Consider the following 19,584-nt stretch of genomic DNA (forward strand, 5'->3'; position numbering starts at 1 on the left):
TCTATCGTCTCTGTTTTGAGGAATCTGACAGTGGTACTGGCCAACCCTAGTTAACACACAATTGCTGAGGATGAAGATGATTCTCAAATCCACAAAGGCCTGCTTTACTTAATAGGCAGGCACTTATGCTCAGGGAGTAGAGAATCCAAGGCCAAATGCTGAACCAAAATTTCAGTGGGTGTTGAGATGCATTCAGGGTGAAATCAAGCCCTGAAAACTCAGGTCTGGGCAGGAACAGTCACAAACCACGACAAAAGCAACACTCTTCAGCTCAGCATCTGACCAACAATCCTTTGTCAACCTCTTAAACTCCACTCCCAGTTTCCTTCTGACCTTTCCTACAGACATGAATGAGCAAAGAGGTGTGAAAGCACAGGCAGTGTTCAGGGAGCAGTGAGCCGTGTCATGTGGCCGCAGCACAGGCTGCACAGCAGAGAGTGCTTGGAACCATCAGAGCTACCTCCTGCCCTGTGTTCAGCTAGAGAGCCTCAAACCAACAGGAGGAACTGAGAACGTTAGTAAGAATGTAGAGTTTAAAACTTTTGCTGGTTTATCCGCAATTCTTAACTAAAATTCTAGGAAAGCCAGTGGCTTCTAGATTACATACGTGAATAAAAATGAAAAGAACTATTCCATCTCTTAGATTAAATACTGGCCTTTCGTTTCTACCCACTAACCTCTGCAATCAACAGGAACTGACCAGAGAAATACTTTCTCCCCCTTCTCAGGAGCTCATGCTCTCAGTTCGGTCTCATCCTCTCAGCCTTAAAGTTCTCTTTTCAGGGGATATACTTTATCAGCTACCAGGACCTAGAGATATGGCAAGGACAAAGTAAATAAAACCTCATTTAAAACTCCAGATTTTTCTTTTTGCTGGTTCTGGCATATGAGCAGAACTCTTTGGTTAGTAGGACTTACATTCTAAATGAGGTTATTTATATATTTCAGATACTTACCTCCTAAACAAGTCTCTTTTAAGATTGGACCAATAGTGTTCTCATCTAATTAAGAGGAATTAATATGCTTATTCAAGAACAAACTTTGCTAAAGATACACTGGGAATCCAAGAGATTCTAAGTCAATTGAATCCAGAACTTGGGAGGCTTGGTGGTTTCGATCTTCATCAGTCTTCTTGCCAATGGCAACATTAATCTGGGTGCACTTGGGAAGCAAAGCAAAGGATGCTTGTGTGATAAAAAAGAGATCTTGATCCCTAATTCTCAGCTCAAAGTTCAAAGAATTCCAACATGGAACAATGATTCTGACAAGCAGTGAATGTCTGTGATATATCCCAAGATGAGAAAATGCTGTTGGAACTGTAAGGCTGGCGGCCTAAGAAGAGATGAAAAATTGCCAGCGATTTAAGTAAAGCTCTGGCTGGCCTCCAACTTCTAACAATGCTATGATGTGTTTGTCTAGCTTCTCCCTCCCTGGGCCTCCTGTCATCACACAGCACTGAGGCAGAGCTCCAACAGGCAACATCAGCTCCAGATGAAGAGCAGGGAGCCAGGGCGTTTGTATTCAACCACAAGGTTCAGGGGGACAAGCGTGAGGCAGGATAAATCCAGTTCTTCCAATTGTTAACAACAAGATGAGGTATGAAAGCAGAGCAAGGTGGGAGCATACTTAGTAGAAGCAACAAGTGTTTCAGTTAGAAGACTGGTGACTGGGCTTCAGCTCTACCCTCACTAGCTGTTGATCTTGGGAAAGTCACTCCATCCATCCTTCTAAGTCTCACTTTCCTCAGTTGTGAAAATTGAAAGGATAAAATATCTTTACCTCCTTCAGAGTTGCTATAAGGATCAAGTCAGAGTAGAATGTGCTTATAAGCTAAAAGGACTACTGAGATATTATTTACTCAAGGTAACAAATCCTTTAGGACACTTCTCATGCTCCTGGTGCAGCAGTTGGTAGAGACAGTAGCACAGTAAGTCCCAGCCCTCAATGAGCGCTCTGACAGAGGACACCAATGCGTGAACACGCAACCCATCTCTTCAAAGTGGTGTGGAGCAGAGATGGAGCCGCAATTAATTTAGTCCAAGGGCTGGAGGTCAGAGTCTCAGGAAGGGGATGCTGGACCCGGGCCTCGTAGAGTAAGTGGATGATGCCGAGGCAGAGGAGGTCAGGACATGCGTTCAGGGGAGAGAGAAATGAATAAGCAAAGAGGTGTGAAGGTACACAGTGTCTGGGAAGCAGTGAGTCGTCTCATGTGGCTACAGCACAGGCTACACAGGGGAGGATGCCCGGTTGGGAAAGGGTTGTGAAGGGCTCTCCATCATGACAGAGTTAGGTGTCTTCAAGACAGAGGCAATTGAAGAAATTAATGTCGACGAAATTAGAGGAGAATAGCAGATATCTTCTCCTCCCTGTCTCTCTCCCTTCCTTCTTTATTCTGACACTGAAAAAATAAGACACAACACCTGCCTTTGAGTTACAATCTAGCAGAAAGCTAAATGTCGCAGGTGCTATACCAGAAGCACACAAGGAGTACAGGGGGAACACAAAGAAAAGGGCAGTCAGCTCCATGTGGGAGAGTCAGAAGAATATTTACTGAGGTTGGAGTTGCCCAGGCAGAATAGAGTTGGGGAAGGTAATCCATGCAGAGGGAGACCCATGAGCAAAGATACAGAGTCATGAAAGAGCACGGCACACGGTTCAGCAAGAGCTGAAGGCAGGAGGGAATCTGATACTACGAATCTGGGAAGGTGGGCAGACCAGTGCCAGAACTGCAGGGGTTAAGGGCACAGGTACTAGACTTTAGGTTGCCTGAGTTCTGGTCTTTCAGTTCTACCTCCTTCTAGTGGTGTGACCTTGAACAGGTTATTTAACCTCTTAAAGCTCACTGATAAAATAGGAGCATTAACAGAATCTACAGCACTGAAGGGTTAAATGAGATGATCCATGTAAAGGACTTAGTACAGAAAGTCTGATTTATAGTAAGCACTCAGTATACTACTATCATCATTATATTTGTTCTTACAGAAAACATTGTTAGTAAACTATTTGTGGCCAAGTCAAGAGATGAAGAGGCCCTGGACTAGAGCAGAGGTAATGGGGAGGGAGAAGGGAAGTCAGGTGCAAGCATCGTTCTGAGTTGGAAGTGACGGATTGATGTTGGTGACAAGGGAGAGATGATGGACAGGACTAAATATAGTATGATTCTAGGTTCTTAAACTGGACAGCCAGGTACATGAGTGAAAACATTTAGCAATTTGGGATGTGTAGAATATAGGATATGTCTGGGTAACAACATCCATATGATCCTGTCAAGTACACTGTGAGATACAGGTCCTTGGTTTAGAAAAGAATGCAGACAATGCTCTATCATTACCTCCTTACCTGTATCTTGTAGTTTGAAAATCACCCTCCCCTTCAATTAAACAAGTGGCCCTAAGGAGCCATCTCTGATTTATGTAACCACCTCCCTGGCCATAGTTTACTGAACCATATAGACAGACACCTGACCCACGGAGGAAAAGAAAACCAGAGCCAACCAGACTGTGTTTATGTCTTTAGAATCATGTAGCTGCAGGGGTTGACATCGCCATTTGAGGAATGGCCATGATGGCTCACACACAAGCAATGGGAGAAATGCAGTGAGCTGACTGCAGGAGACATACAGGAAGAAATAAAAATAAAGAAATGCAAAGCCTCATAAAGAGAGAGAGAGTAGCTACCCAATAAAGTTTAGGGATTTTTAAAAAAAATTTTATTTATTTATTAATTAGGTTTTTTATTTTTAAAGGAGGTACTGGGGACTGAACCCAGGACTTCATGCATGCTAAGCACGTGCTCTACCACTGAGCTATACCTTCTCCACCTAAAGTTTAGTTTTCATAAAGCTTGGCTGCACCCAGACACAAGCCTGTGAGGTCACCTGTATCCTCTTCTACTTGTGCTGCCTTGCATTCCATGCAACCAAATGACCCCTGTAAGGTGAACACAGATGAGACCACCAAAGAATACAGAGAGCAAGACAAGAAAAGGGCCAGGGTTAGGACCTGGGGGACACCAACATGGAGGACTCAAACAGAAGCAGGAGAAAGGCACCTGTGAAGGGAAGAGGTAATTCAGGAAAAAGTGGTGTCCTAGAGAGGGCTTTGAGGAGCAGTGAGTTAGTCAACACCACCAAATGCTACAGAGAAATCAAGTGAGAGGAAGATAAAACTAGGCTACTGGATACAGCAACTAAGAGGCCACCAGTGACCTTTCCCAGAGCAGTAATTATTATAACTCAAAATTATTTGAATTATCAGAGTAATTATTGTAACTTAAAAAACTTTGTTTTCAAATCTGACTGCCACGTTAGTCATACTGTTTATCCATAGGTTTGTGCACTTTAAGCAAGAGAACAAAATCCCCTCTTTCTCATTCTTACACAGTAATCAAATTTAAAAATTTAAAAAAGAGAAAGGGGCTTATAAAACAAATATAAAAGTAATCCCAGGAATCACCCCACAGTATCCTTGATCTCACCCTCCTGAGGTGTTACTGTCCTCACCAAGAAATCCATCAGTGAAAGCTTCCACACTATTAGGACTATGTTAGTTATTAAAAAAAAAAAAAGAATAAAAGGTGTGTGTGTCTCCATCAGCTGGAGCACATGGCCGGCAATCCAGACTGCGAGAGAGACGGACTGAGAGATCCAGATCAGGAGCCGCCAGAGGTGCCAGGGTGCATCCACGAAGGGTCCTACCTTCATCAGGTGCTTGTTGACCCACTTGGTGAACGTCTTCTTCTGCACGCGGTCCCGTTCATCTGTGAGGAAACAAGGAGAAGGCACTGGTTTAGCACTATCTGGACAAGTTGCCTTGCCCACACTCTGCTTCTCCAAGACAGGATGCTGGAGACAGTTTCCTCAGACCTGTAAGACGGTGTCCTGTTGGGAAGGTTCAGCCTGCCTGAACTTCCTCTTCTGTGCTGACCATGTTGTCACTTTATGCATCAGACAGAATCACGGGCCTCAAGAACCATTTCATGGCAAAGTCTCCTTCCACTATAGTTCTCTGGGGACCACAGAGATTCCTCCCCATACACTCCCCCTACCCCACAAGAAAGGTCACAAAAGCCAGAGCTGTGATAATGAAAATCACCAACAGAAGGCGTGGAGTGGCTTCAGCACTCAGGACACTCAGGGTGCATGGTTAAATCTCGCCCTCCACACACCAGTCCTCTTGATCAGTGCTCTCTCCGTCCCCTCCTCCTCAGCTCCCTCCCCAGCCCCCTCCCCAGCCTCACCAGCCAAACTCACAAAGCTGCCCAATTTGCCTCTCTGTACACCTCCTCCCTCCCTCCCTTCCTTCTCCCGAGTCTCACAGAGCCCCACTTCTTTGTGGGCAAACTGTCCTTCACTCTCAATTTTGTTTACTTCTCTAACAGAAACACAACCGTCAACTCTTGACAAGGACTGTGCCACAGACGCCCCATCCTGCAGTGGACTCACTTTCTCCCACAGCTACCACCTCCAGACCATGGATCCATTGGCCTGCTCCTTTTCTATTTATCTGAAGCCCATGCCCTCCCCTATACCATCTGGTTCAAATCATCCTTGCTGTCACCAACCATTCCCTGCTGCCTGCTCCGCTCCACACGGCAAGTCCACCTTAACCTCCCCCAACAACTTGATTCACATTTACTATCTCCATGGGTGTCCTCTGGCATCATCCTCAAATTACTTAAACATGTGAGCTGACAATGCATCTCAACAGCCTGGCTCCACTGACCTTCATCTCCAATTCATACCCAGCCAACACCATGCCACTTCCTGGGCCTCACTCCTTCTCCAAATATACCTATTTAGCAGTCACCTTTATCAATCTTTCATTCCTCCTTGTCATTCTCAATCTTCAATGACTCCATCCTTATTTTATCTATTTATTAAGAATACCTGAGATTATCCCAGTCTATGCTAGATAACATGGTTAAGCAGCTCAAAGCCGCTGTGACAAATATCCCAGGGACCCTCACCTGCCCAACCTTCTACTACTGTGTTCACCATGACAATCTCCAAACCTGACTGACCACCACTTCCATTCCTTCTCCAACTCAGAAAAATTTCAAAAGAAAGTAGCAGAATTATGTAAATTTTGTTCACTAGTAATTCACACAAACTTCAGTTAGGTCTTCTCTCCCTACTGCCCAGTTATGCCCTGCTTACCGATTCCCTAGTAAAAGCCACATACGTACTGTTCCAAACAACGCCAACGCTTCCCTCTACACTTCCAGGCGAATGCGCTACCTTCTTACTTTTCTGAGTTTACCGCCATCCAGTAAATGCTCCCTCTTCTCTGTCTCCAATCTTACCTTCGCCTCTTCCTTTCCTGCTTTGTTTGCAAGGAGCAATGATTGCTTTCTACTATAGACCACAGAATATAGGATTAGAGTGGATTTAGTCTGATTCCTTGTTGATATACAAATCCCCCTTAACAACAAAGAATCATAAGTTGAGGGTTGAAAGATCTGTCCAAATCTTCCACACATCTACAATATTCTTGATGCTTAAAACTTAAAATGATAGAGAATTTACTATTCACTACCTCATAAAGCAACACATACTAATTTAATGGTTCCATAAAGTGTCATAATCTGCTTCCTTATAAATTCTATTGTCTCTCATTTGGAACTGTTAGAATTTTTTTAAGTCAAATCTAATTTTCACTTCATAGAGTCCTGCAAGTATTTGAAACAAGGACTTTTATTAAATTTGACCACTGTCATTTGAACATATTTTGATCTTTTAATCTTTTTAGATGCTGATTCAGTTATCTGACTTCTTCCTCTCCAAGTTTGTACAATCTGCAGACTGAATCAGAATCAGCCTACAGCTATAATCTCATCTAAATCGCTGATACTTATTTTCTCTTTATGGCAAGCTATTTTCTTCCTCTCCACCTCTCCAAATGCTATTTATTCTTTAAAATCCAGCTCACTCATTCATTTACTCTTTGAATAAATCCTTACTAAGGAGCTAGCTGCTTGGAAAAGCCCTTGTTACACAAAGCCACAGTCCCTACCTTTAAAAGAGATGGCAGTCTAGCAGAAAAGAGAAATAACTTCAATGTAGTCTGACAAGTGCTGTAATAGAGGTAAGCAGAGTGCCCAAGAACATAAGAGAAATGGCTAAGCCTGTTTGAGTAGGAGAGAGAAATATGGGAGGTTGGTGAAAGTTTTCAGATGGGTGAATCTAACTAAACCTTAAAAGATGAGTAGAAGTTAGCCAGAAAGGGAAGGGAAGGGACAAAGCTACCACATGAAGTTCCACCCAGTGCTAATTCACAGAGATAAGAAGGAGCTCATGCTTAGACAACTGCACGGGATTAAGGATGGTTGAAAGACAGGATGTATATTAGGTAGTAATGAGACTTAAAACTGGAGAGGATGGCAAGGGTCAAATCATGACCTTTCATGATAAGCTAAGGAGTCCAAACTTTCTCACCAAGAAATGGGTAAGGGGAAGGTAAAGGGAAGCACTGAAAGATTTTAAACAGAAGAATGACATGATCAGATTTGTGTTTGGAAAAAATTACTCTGGCACCCTTTCCTGACAATTTCAGTTCTCACCAGTCTCTCTGCTCTCCATTATGGAGAGCTAATCACTCAATCAGCACTTATATAATTGTACAGAGTTTCTAATTTTTAATATGATTATTCTTACTCATCAATGAGATCATTAACTCCTTAAGGAAGGAGATGATGCTTTATTTATTTATTTATTTATTTATTTATTTATTTATTTATTTATTTATTTACATCTCCCATAGCTTCTAACATCTAAAGTTCTACATAAGACCTAAAATAAGTCTTTCCCTGTACCTGAACTGCAAGTCAGCTTTTTAGCTATTGGAAGCATGACTGATAATGAGACCATCAGTTTTCCCCAGAGCATTATCCCCATGGGAGGGCTTGGTAGGCGAACATAATAACTATGGGTACTAAATAAGAAAGACTAATCACAACTTTGGGTCTAAAAGAAATGACGTAGTGGACTAAAAAGAATTCGCCTGAATTTTCACCTCTTTAAAATATTGTCTAATTTAAAAGGAAATTATTAACTTTTTCTTTTCCATCTATGTAATAATATTTACACATTTAACCTGTTACAGCAGAAACATATTACTTTTATAATAAAAAATTCTAAAATGAAAAATAAAGAAAACTTGTGCCATCAGAGTGCGAACTTTGTAAAATTGGAAACAGACTATTCTCTGTTACGTGGGTAATAAATAGAGCAAAACAGAGGGGACCTGGCATTGGTGAAATGTGGTGGGCAGAACTTTTAGTGGCCTTTAATATTGTTTTTTCATCATGCTTGCATGTCTCAGCAAAAAAGTGATGCTTCCTTGGGTGTTGGGGGTTTTACGTATTGGATTGGACACTTACAGGTAATAAACTTTCTTGATTGCCAATATATGATTAGAAGACCGGCTAAACACGTAAGATGAAATCAGAACCAAGTCACCTGTAAGAGTCCAGTCCACTGCCTTGTTTCTTTCAGACCTGAGATGTGATCTATATACTGGTTATTTTTTATTTTACTACCTGAAGTTATTGTGTTCACCTACGAAGCCCTGCCATAGAGATAATGCAGTAGGGAAAACTGATGGTCTCACCTCAGTCACGCTTCCAACAGCAAAAAAAACTGACTTCCTGTTTAGAAAGAAGAGGTCTAAGTACCTATTCTGAATATAATTACTAAAAGCAACATGATTACAAGTCCTTCCCAAGACCAGCTAGCCTGCTTAAAGCTGAGCCATAAGCTCCTCAGAAAGGCTTTTGTAGAACAACTTTGCCCCAAAGCTGGGGGATCCTTTTCCAGGATCCCATGTTGCAGACCGATCAATTACAGGAACATTCTCTCCTGACCCAAGCATCAGGATAAGAGGATACTGCAGTGCCTGGAGTTAAAGATCTTAATATTTTAGCAAGGAAATTCATTAGGGAAGCCAAAGAGCAACTTTATAACACAGACCTTCAGAACACTCCAAACAGCTCAGACTTGGAAAGTTTTTAGTAAGTTTTAGGTTTGATTCCCTACACATAAATACCTCATTTAATTCCAGACCCAGCAAAGATCTTTCCACCTAACATTGGAGGTAGAATTTTAAGACACCTTTATGTGAGAAGACAGTCAACATAGAAAAGGTGATTTTTTTTAGATGCTTCAGCCCCACCCAAGGCTATGAAATGACAACAAAGAACCCAACAGCCCACTGGGAAATTCTTACATTGAAAACATTAAGGCATCAATTAATCACGTGTTACTTAATTACAAGGAGGTGATACTTGTTTCCAACTTTAAGACTACTACAGGCCACTGTATTACCAATACCTACCTTAATTTTTTTAATTTTAGTTTTACCAGCAGAGACGTCCCTCCCTGTAACCTAGGCAAGTCCTTCCACTTAAAAATTTGGATTCTACCTCTTCCCATCTCCTTGACAGCCTTAATCCAACAATTATCCCCTAGCTGGTTTGGCTTTAACTACTCCCTCTCCCTTCCCCTTGGCTTCCTGAACAAGTGTGATGACAGTGCTCACTGTCTCCATTTCCTCACCTCCCCCATGTGACCTGGCTCCCGGCCCCAGAAACGCACTGAATCTGCTCTGCCTACAATCACCTAATTGCCAACCCAGGAGACACTGCTGACCATTCGTTTACCTTTTAAATCCACTCTCCCTCTTGAATCTGAGACTCCATTCTACCTGGTTTCCCCTCTTCCTCTTCGATTGTTCCTTCTCTTCCGCTCACCACTTCAGTGTTTACTCATCCTTAGCCCTCTTTTCTTTTCATTCTATAGGACAGCTTCTTAAAATATCGATGGACCTAATGGTCCATAAAAAACAGTCCATTAAAAAAAAAATCTGTAAATGGGTTTGGAGAGCAGGGGTCTCATAAACTACCTAAAATTGCACACAAAATTTTTTGGTGTTATGTACATTGTGGGATGAAAAAACCAAAAAACAAAAACCCTATAGATTCTCCCCAAAAAAGTTAATAATAGCTGTTCTCTATATTCTCCCAGAATGATTTAATCTACTTCCATGGTTTCAACTATAACCTATACACTGACAATTTCCAAATCCATACCTTCAGCTCAGGCCTTTATCATAAATATCACTCTCATACATCCAACAGACCCCTAAAAATACCATGCTCATTCCAAACTCACCCAAAGATGAACTCTTCTTGTCTACCTCCCTGCTTCTAACAGGTTTCCCTGCTATAATCCCTCTGTTATAACCTGATTGTTTATGCCTCCCTAAAATTCATACGTTGAAATCCTACTCCACGATGTGTTAGAATCAGGAGACAAAGACTTTGAGAGGTGATTAGGTCGTGAGGGCAGAGCTCCCATAAATGAAATTAGTGTCCTTACAAAAGGGACCCCAGAAAGCTCTCTCGCTCTCTTTCCACCACAGGAGGGTGCAGCGAGAAGACAGCTAGCTGCCTATGACAGGAAGAGGGCCCTCATGAGATACCAAATCTGTAGATTCCTTGATCTTGGACTTCCCCACCTCCATCGCTGAGAGAAATCAATGTCTGTTGTTTAAGCCACTCAGTCTATGGTTTTGCTGTTGCAGCCCAAACTAAGACACCATCCTCCTCGATACTGCCAGCAATCTTCCTGACAGGAGTGCTCTTGTTACTGTCCACATGAAAATCCTGTGGTGACTCCTTACCCTCCTAATAATAACAATTAAGATTTACTGAGCATTTATTTATATGCTAAGTACCTCACATACATTGTTTCCAATGTTCAACAACCCTGAGAGGTATCATTTTACGGGAAAGATAAAGACCAGAGAGGATAAGTAAATTGCCCAAGATCACAAGTTAAGATGAAGTCAAATCTGAACCCAGCTCTACCAGATTCCAAAGCCAGATGCCTCCATTCAGGATAACACTTAAGCTTTCTATCTTGGGATCTAAGACCCCTTATGATGTGACCACTTTTCCCTTGCCACCCTTTCATAAAAACTCTAACTTCCAGCCTTGATGAATGGATAATTTTGCCCAAAGAAGGTATGGGCTTTCACACTTCAGTACTTTGCATCTGCTGTTCTCTCTGTGTGGAATATAGCTCCCCACTTTCCATGAACACTCATTCTTCAGCATTCAGCTCAGCTATCACTTTCTCCATCCCTTACACACATTGGCTGAGGTGCTCTCCTTCCTGTGCTTATTACAAGGTATCACTGTTTGCTTCTCCATCTGTCCTGCTCTTCTAAGAGCAATTTGAGAACCAGCCTAAGGTCAGAATGAAGGCCTGCATTTGAGGCACGGAATTCTGTGTTCTGATCCAACACAGCCTACAACACAGTCCCAGTGTATTAGGAATCAGTTAAAAAGCAAATGAGAGAAGAGCCTCTGTTTGTTTTCCTGAGGGTCACAGAAAAATTACAAGTGGTTCAAAAAGCCCAAGAAGCAACAATGACCCAAAAATCTAAAAATGAAATACTGGCGCTGACAGAACAGGGAACTAGGCACGTAGAGTTGGACAGGCCTGCTCCTTGACCTCATGAAGTTTACAGGTGTCTAGCAGTAGAAGACACCAATGTGTTAATAATTAACAATAACACCAAGCAAATAATACACCAGATATAGGCTTCACAAAATCATGCTGATAAACAGAGTTGATTAACTCTGACAGGGGGATAGAAGAAGAGCTCATGAAAGGTGTGGTATTTGAACTAAACCTTGGATGACAAGTATGATTTTGGCAGCCCAAAAAGATGTTAAGGAATTCCAACGTGAAGAATAAGCATGAGTAGTGGAGATGTGTCAGGACACAGGACGTGTTAGCAGGAATGGTATGGCTATATACACACAGTCAGCAACACAATGAGAAAGGAAGCCAACAAGGTCACCTGAGATCACATCACTCCAGAGAGCTGGAATGAGGAGCACGTACTTAATTTAGCAGATACAAGGATAGCACTGAAATTTTCTGAACCAGAGGGTGTTTTGGAAAGATTAATCTGGCACTGGACTAAAGGCCAGACTGCAGCAGAGACACACTGAAAGGTAGAAGCAGTTAGAGGCCCACAGGGACAAAGAAAAAATCAAAGGGCGTGAAGAGGGCAGAGGCAGTCAGAATATAGGAAGAGCAGGCAGATCTCCATGACAAACAATGGCAGAAACAATAGCCCTTAACTATTGACAAGATGTTAAGAAAAGGGAGAGCTCAAGATAATTCTGAAGTCATAGTAACAGGGAGGAGTGGTGCCTTGAGATAAGGAAAACAGGAGGCACAGATTGGGTGAGGGGAGGCTGGGTAAAGCAGACAAAAAGTACTGAGGTGTTGGCAGGACCTTCTTGTAGACAGTTGGAACCTTAGGTCTAGAGTTCAAAAGAGCAGTTAGAATTGAGGATACAGATCTGATGCCTGAAAGTTGATATCTGAGGCTGTGACAGGAAGAACAACCAGCCTATTTCAGCAAATCTTCCTAAATCAGCACTTTGCTCATATCATCCCTCTATTCAAAATCCTTTAGTGGCTGGAAACACCACAGGCTCAAACCCAGCCCTCTGTTTCCACTTGTCCACTACAACCCTCTGAAATTCAATTCTAGTTCTTATTTACTATATGTGAAGTGGTGGAAGAGATAAAGGTAAGATAAGACCTCTGACTTGAAGGAATTTACAATCTATCCACTCATCCAACTTTACCTTTAGGCTCTCCCCTTTATCTTTAGGCTCTCCTGGCATGACTCAGTTGCAGCCATTCTGTTTCCAAACATACCTTGCACATTCTTGCCTTTGTTCACCCATTTCTCCCTACTGGAATATCTACCCTCCTCTTCTTGGTTTATCTAATTTAGAGCCTCCTTACAAGGTCCAGTGAAGTCCCACTTCTTCCTTTGCATCTCTGCCAGCTCTGGATGCCTGTGTTTATTTAAGTTACTTTGGACCAAGCATATAAAACCTACTGTTAGCTATCTCTATATGTAAATCCTATTTCTCTATTTGAACTTCAGCTCTCTGGAGTCAAGAACTATGTTTTAAACTTCTTTAAATATCCAACATTTAGGACAACAGTGAGCATTCAAGAATACTCCTTCATTTCAAAATATATATGGAGAGCCCACTATGTGCCAAGGTTATATCTACAAGGATACTTGATGATGGCATTTTCAAAGTCGGACTAAGAAGTAATCTCAAGTGACAATTAAATTAAAAGACTGCTTTTCAGCAGGGAGCAGAGATCTCCATTTGGATGTCCCTTCTACACTTACAGCTTTCCTAAATTCTTCTTGCCACATCTAGACCCAGGAGACTTTGCACCACTTAATGTGAGCACAGAGAAAATGGGCTGAACTGGAGATCAAGCAATTAAAATGTATTTACCAATAAAATGAAAGGGCACCAGCATTACAATGATTCCTAGCCTTAGGAGCACATAAGTCAACTCTGGGAGGGAAGACTGACCTAGATATTTATTGTGCTTACTCTGTCAGCCACTGTTTGAGGCTTGTCTCATTTAGTATTCGACTTAATCTGCAAAATGCTATCAAGCACACATTATTTATCCTCATTTCATAGCTCAAATTGAGGCTCAAAATGCTTATTCATTATCTGCCCAAAGTCACACAGTTAGTAAGTAATAGAACTGAGATTTCAATCCAAGTCTGTAGTGGACTTTTAGCCACCACACTCTACTGCTGCCATAAAATTATTAGAGAGCAACACAAAGAGTCCTATAAAATGAGGCGAGAGGAGAATTGCAAATAATAACTGAAACAGGGATTCGTGAAAGGCATCCGGCACCAAGGACTGGTGAAGACTTAGAATGTCCCATGAGGACTGAGACTTGGGAATTTAGCAAAGTGCTAACTATAGAGACTTCAGTGTAAAATTAAAATTTTATGTTATTTCTTAGGAAAATCTGAACTTTGTTACTGGTAATTCTTTGCATTACTGAGAATCAGAGAGTACAGAGCAGAAGTTAGATAAAAAAATAAGCCAGGAGTGAGCCTAGTGGCAAAAAAAAAGAACCACAGAGATGGAGGGAGAGGCTTATAAGAAGAAGGGAAGAGGGAGAAAAACACAATAGCTTCTATTTAACGGAGCATCACATTCAGAAAAAATGAAATACTTCGCAGATACAGGGAGATCAGGGGTTATCAAGCCTCAAAAAATCATCTTGAAGAAATCAAAGCCTAGATTTGAGAATTGAGATAAGGTTACATGGGGACAGAATGTAGCCTATAACTTGGATTTCCTGGCGTCTACTCTGTGGTTCTTACCTTATAGGATACTTATCTTCCCTCTTTGAGCCCAGGTTTCATCTATAAGGTGAGGAGTCTGGAGTAGGTCAATGGTTTCCAAATACCAGTCTGTGAAGCAGCCATATCAAAATCAGCTGGGGGCCTGCACTGGGCTAAGCACTTTAATACCATATACTCCTCATAAGGACTGAATGAGTTAGGGTCCCTTTTAATCTCCTTTTAACAAATGAGGAAATTGAAGCATAGAAAGGTTAAACAATCTCCCCAGTTCTTACAGCTTTAAGTGGTAGAGCAGGAGCCCCAGGCACAGAGTTGATGCCAAAGTCCATTTTCCAAACTATCAGGCCACACTGCCTCCAGGAGATTAAACGGAGTAGGATGAGCTAGGAGAATGATGTTTTTGCCCTGGAACTTTCAGTAAAGATTCTAGACTTCCTTATACTTTTCTGTTGACTACAGGAAAATGGCCCTTTTATCTCCAAGCATTTCACAGCAGAAGAGATCCTCTAGATCTCAGGGAAAAATCTCAATGATACTGGAAAGATAAAAAGCTAGGTTACATGGCAATAACTGACTAAAACTGCCACTCCTTGTGCCCCAAACATTATTATAGTACCAACTTTGTTTCTCAGAAAGCACTTAAATATTCGGCAGCACTGGCCCAGCCCTGGCCCTGCTACTCCCCTTCTGAGATTTCTTCTGAGGTCCCCTCTTGATCAAACAACAGCGATCTCAATTTTAATGAAAATCTGCCTCTTTGTGTCACAATTTTGTTCTGCTTTAGAGACTCAAGAGTACAAGACCAAGATAGTAGTATTAATCCAGTAGTTCCTAAACTTAGATTCCACAAAAGAATAAATGTCCCAAAATAAATTAGAAAACCTAACAGAAAGTTGTCAACTTTTCATTTTGCTAAGTAAAGATATCTAAAAACAAACGACCATCTGACAACAATTCTTTCATAAAATAATGGCCATTTTTAAACATCAAAAAAGTAGCAAGGGCAATTTCAGAATAAAGGACAGTTCTTTAAATAAGTTTAGCTGTATGAAAGGGCACATTACATTTTTCTTATCTTTTTAATTTAACTGAGAATTGATAACTTGATGCCTCATTCCAGCATCACTCTATATCCTACAGTTCAGAAGCCAAGGAAACATATGGCCAAAAAGGCTAGGCCAGTTGCTTAAGATCACAGAACATTATTTAAATGAACTCCTGTCCCTTATCAAGAGAGATCTAACCCAATAAGACTCTTTTCTTTGCCTCTAATTCTTCTTAAGGTCCCCAACCCCAGACCACCTTCAAGACTTTTTCCCTCCTCCCAGCTGGCAAAAGAGAGTAATTGTAAGAGAATTAGTGATCAGCCCCAAAGAGGAAACCTGGGCCATGACTCCACCCTCATCCCACAATCCTGTCTGCTCAGAGGTGCAGTCCGTAACCAACGAACTTCTAAAAATACGCGCTGGACTTTCAGAACTATGCATCATAATTTAAAAGTGGTTTCCTGATACAGGCAGAAGCATGAGTATGAATTCAGTCTCTATAAAAAAGTCCCACACCAATGCTTAGGCTCTTAACTGCCAGTCACTACAGGCTTAAGTCCCCCCAGGAAGTTGGGCACCCCGCCCTCTCTCCCACTGCACATTTTAACAAGCCCAAAGGCTGTAATACCTCCAATGCTTCAGAGCCCACGAGCTCCTGAGTCAGAGAGAGCAATGGCTATTTATTTGAGATCCTCAGGCCCCGGAAAGGGAAAAAAAAAAAACAACTTCACATACTAACCCATACAGCACATGCGGCAAACCAGGTGGGTGTTGAACTCGTGCTCATCTTGGTAATTGGGCCACATGTCGCCCAGCGTCTGCTGACCCCACCTAAAAGGAGGGTGTCCCAGAGAACCTTCAGCTAGGGGTCTGTGCACCCTCTGCAGCTCCTAAAAAAAGGCTGCGAGGTGAACAGAGACACAGCCAAAAGGCCAAGTAACGAACAGAGAGACAGCAGAAGTACGGAGAAGTGGCTCCACCCACCACTTCCTACTGACCTCCTCCCTCCCCCTGAGGTCAGAGAGGAAGCTCCTCCCTGGGGCACTTCCAAACTGGGTCCAGGTCTTCACACGAATAGCATCCTATTCAAAAGCAGCACCAGCTCAGTGTTTTCAGACCAACAGCAGCATGCAGGGTGGGCGCTTCATGTGCAAAAGTTCAGCTGAGTTATTAAGTGAGTAAGATTGGGCAGGTAGAAGCTGGTCTTTGAGTTACCCTCCATTTGCAGAGCAGAAGCTTGTGACCCGGTGAATCTCCCAGTTGCAGAACAGCTGGTGAGGTAAAAGGGCTTACTGCCAAGTCAGGAACAGTGCACCCATTGCCCAACCACCTGCTCCCTGGGCCTGCCTCTTCGAGGCAGAAGTAAGTATAAAGTGTTAACCAGCTAAGATGAGAAGGCCCCACAATGGGAAGGCTGTCATGGAGCAAGCCCATACAGTGTCTAATGCCAACAGATTCCTAGGTTTGAAAGCAAGCTTCATGCCTCCAATCTTACAGCTGCCCAGAGTCACAGTCTCTCCCCAGTGATTCCACCTACTGTACAGAGTAGCCCAGCCCCGGCCAGCCTCTAGGTAGATACGGCACAGCAGGTTTCATCAGCTTCAAAAATACCGTTTGCTTGTTGCTCTATTCTTTCCCCTCATCCAGCCAGGAATGTCACCCCAAAGTCGCCTTCCTCTTCCAGACCCGCCTACTCAGTCTCAGCAGTCACCGCACTTAACTCAGCTGTGCCAGGAATCCCTTTACCCTTCGGTGGAAGGCTGCTTGCTTGTTTGTCCAACTTGTTTTCTGAGTCTTGGCTAATTGTACCAGACACTGGAATGCTGAAGAAACACAATGAAGGGCTTTTTCATTCAGATGGCCCGGCCCATCAGGGCTCCTTCACAATTCTGACCCAACCAGGGGATAGAAAAGCTGAGCCTCTGCGGATGTCAGGACAGACACTCCGATCCTGGCCCCACACCTCTCAGAAAGGCCCCACTGCAGATAAGGGCCCAATCACTGGTTCTCTGCCCTAGCTCCCTAAATAGAACAACTTCTTCAGGCTAATGCTACTTCCAATCCTGTTCCTGAAGACAGGGAGGGAGGGGCAGCACCCAGGAACGTAAGTTTCCAGAGATTAGCCCAAAAGACTGCAAGTGGGAAAAAAGTAAACACAAGCTCACCTGGCAGGCTTCTTAGTTTAAACAAGCCCTGTGACCTGCCTCAGTTTCCTGACAGCTTCCTTACCCCCTACTGGACATCCTCCCAGCTACAAACTGGTAATAATCCTGTTACTACTTACTAATAACAGGACTCACAGCTGACTATCCCTCCTTGACTAAGCTCCCAGTCACCCCGATAACCTGTGACAACTCTACTCAGTTTGTTCCTCTTACTAGAATCTTCTAAGTCAGTCTTGGAGGAAGCATCCTCCTAGAATTTACCTTGTCCTAGGAAAAGAAATGCATAAGAAATAGGGAAGAGAGAAGAAAAGGGAATAAATAAAAAGAAATCATTACTAAATATGATTCATATTTAGTAACCTTTTCCTCTATCAGATTTAAATTCTCTGAGTGCAGGGATTGTCTTTTGTTTTCACATCCCAGTTTCTAACACATTTAGAAGGCACTCAATGACCTAAGCTGAAATTGACTGAGCATCTACTGTAACTGTTAGTTCACAGCCAATGTGCTAAAATCTTTGAATATCATTTCACTTAATCCCAACAATTCTCTAAGAAAGGTGTTATCATTTCCATTGCAGAGATTAAATTACTTTTAAAGGGTTAAATAACTCGACCAAGATTACATATCCATCTGTCCTGCTCCAAAGCGAGGCCTCCTGCTATACTCTGCTGTCTTTGAGGGGGGACCTAAACCAGAATAACTCAAAGGGGTGGGAAGCTGTATATGTAAGGAGGTAGAATGTTATGGGAAGTTAAGAAATAAAAACACTTAACTATGGTCAACTGAAGATTTAGGGACTATCTCAAATGAGTACACAGGGCAACCTCTAGAAATATTAAATAATTTCCCAATCTCCAAAGATCAAAAAGATCATTACTGGGTAAGGTTTGAGGAAGGTGAACCAAAGCCTGCCTTTTTCTCACTCCCCTGGCATCCAAGCAGAACTTAATTCCTCTGAAGGTACTACAGCCTGAAGAAAGTAGAAGACAGTGAGCAATGTCAGTCTAGCCACCAGGAGACAGGCCTTCCCTTGAGGATCCCAGGAGGTCCTGAGCCTCAAAAGGGAAGCTGCTGCTGACAGAACGGAGAGGACCCTGATAAAGACAGTCAGCTCTTAATTACCCAGAGGAAACAAGCCTGTATAGTGATTATCTGGGCCATTCCCCTTCCTTTTTTGCCTAACATTTAGTCATTTCATAGTTCACTAGATGTCCAGAGATGTGAGAGGCAGGAAAAAGTGATTCTGGCTGCTACATGCACATCAATAAAATTTTGAATGGAGAGAAGAGATTCGAGCCAGTACTTCCACATGCGGCTAGAGGTTATCTGAGAATTTACAGCTACTGGCATTCTTTCAATAGCACAGAATACTGAAGCTATATATTTGATTTATTTTCTAAAACATCAAAATCACCCACTATTGAGGATAGTAAAGCAGACGAAGTCTTTCCTTCTAACGTGTGAGACAATGATTCATAATATGTCACTAACTTTTATACACTTCCACATTGGCTTCTATCACATTTTTAAATTCCCAATTGTAAAGACAAGCACTTATATTTTGCCCTAGAAGCCCAGAGGAAAGTGCTATGTCTTTGATGATACTTTTTGTTTTTAAAAAAGTACAATGATAGCAAAAATTATATACCATGTGCAGAATATATTCTAAGAACTAACTCAAAACAACCATGTAGTATTATTAATCCCATTTTACAGATGAGGAAGCAGAGGCCCAGAGAGAATAATGTCAGTCTGCCAGTAGGGGCAGAGCTAGGATGAAAATGCAGGCAATCTGACCCCAGACTCTCAACAAGCTCTCAACTACAATTCCATACTACATCCAAGTATGGGCCAGATGATGACACTGCCACAATTCACAGAAAATTAGACTTTAGTCTTTTTACCTCTCATACAAATTAGAAATCTGAAGTCCAGAGGAGTTAAGTGACCTGTCTAATATCACATAGTAGTAAACAGAAAAGCCAGGACTTTAGAACCCCAGATCTTCTGACTTCAAGTTCAGTGGTCTTCCTACCACACTGCGCAATCTAGAAAAAAACAGCTAAGGAAAGAAAAAGAGAAAGACTACATCTTGATTAAAACATCTAATGCTTTAGTCATTTGAGTAAAGATATATTAGAT

The 19,584-nt window shown here is 42.2% G+C and overlaps 1 protein-coding gene across 10 annotated transcripts in view; it reads right to left on the reverse strand.

The window, feature by feature from the left end:
* MACF1 (microtubule actin crosslinking factor 1) overlaps positions 1-19,584 on the reverse strand; it is a 300,927-nt gene that overhangs the window by 198,500 nt on the left and 82,843 nt on the right. For all 10 annotated transcript variants that reach the window (XM_072974708.1, XM_072974712.1, XM_072974711.1 and 7 more), the window contains exon 2: positions 4,697-4,758. In XM_072974708.1, the coding sequence (XP_072830809.1) occupies positions 4,697-4,758 (62 nt within the window). The remainder of the gene's footprint in view (positions 1-4,696; positions 4,759-19,584) is intronic.

The sequence above is a fragment of the Vicugna pacos genome, chromosome 13 (assembly GCF_048564905.1).
Source record: "Vicugna pacos chromosome 13, VicPac4, whole genome shotgun sequence".
NCBI lineage: Eukaryota > Metazoa > Chordata > Mammalia > Artiodactyla > Camelidae > Vicugna > Vicugna pacos.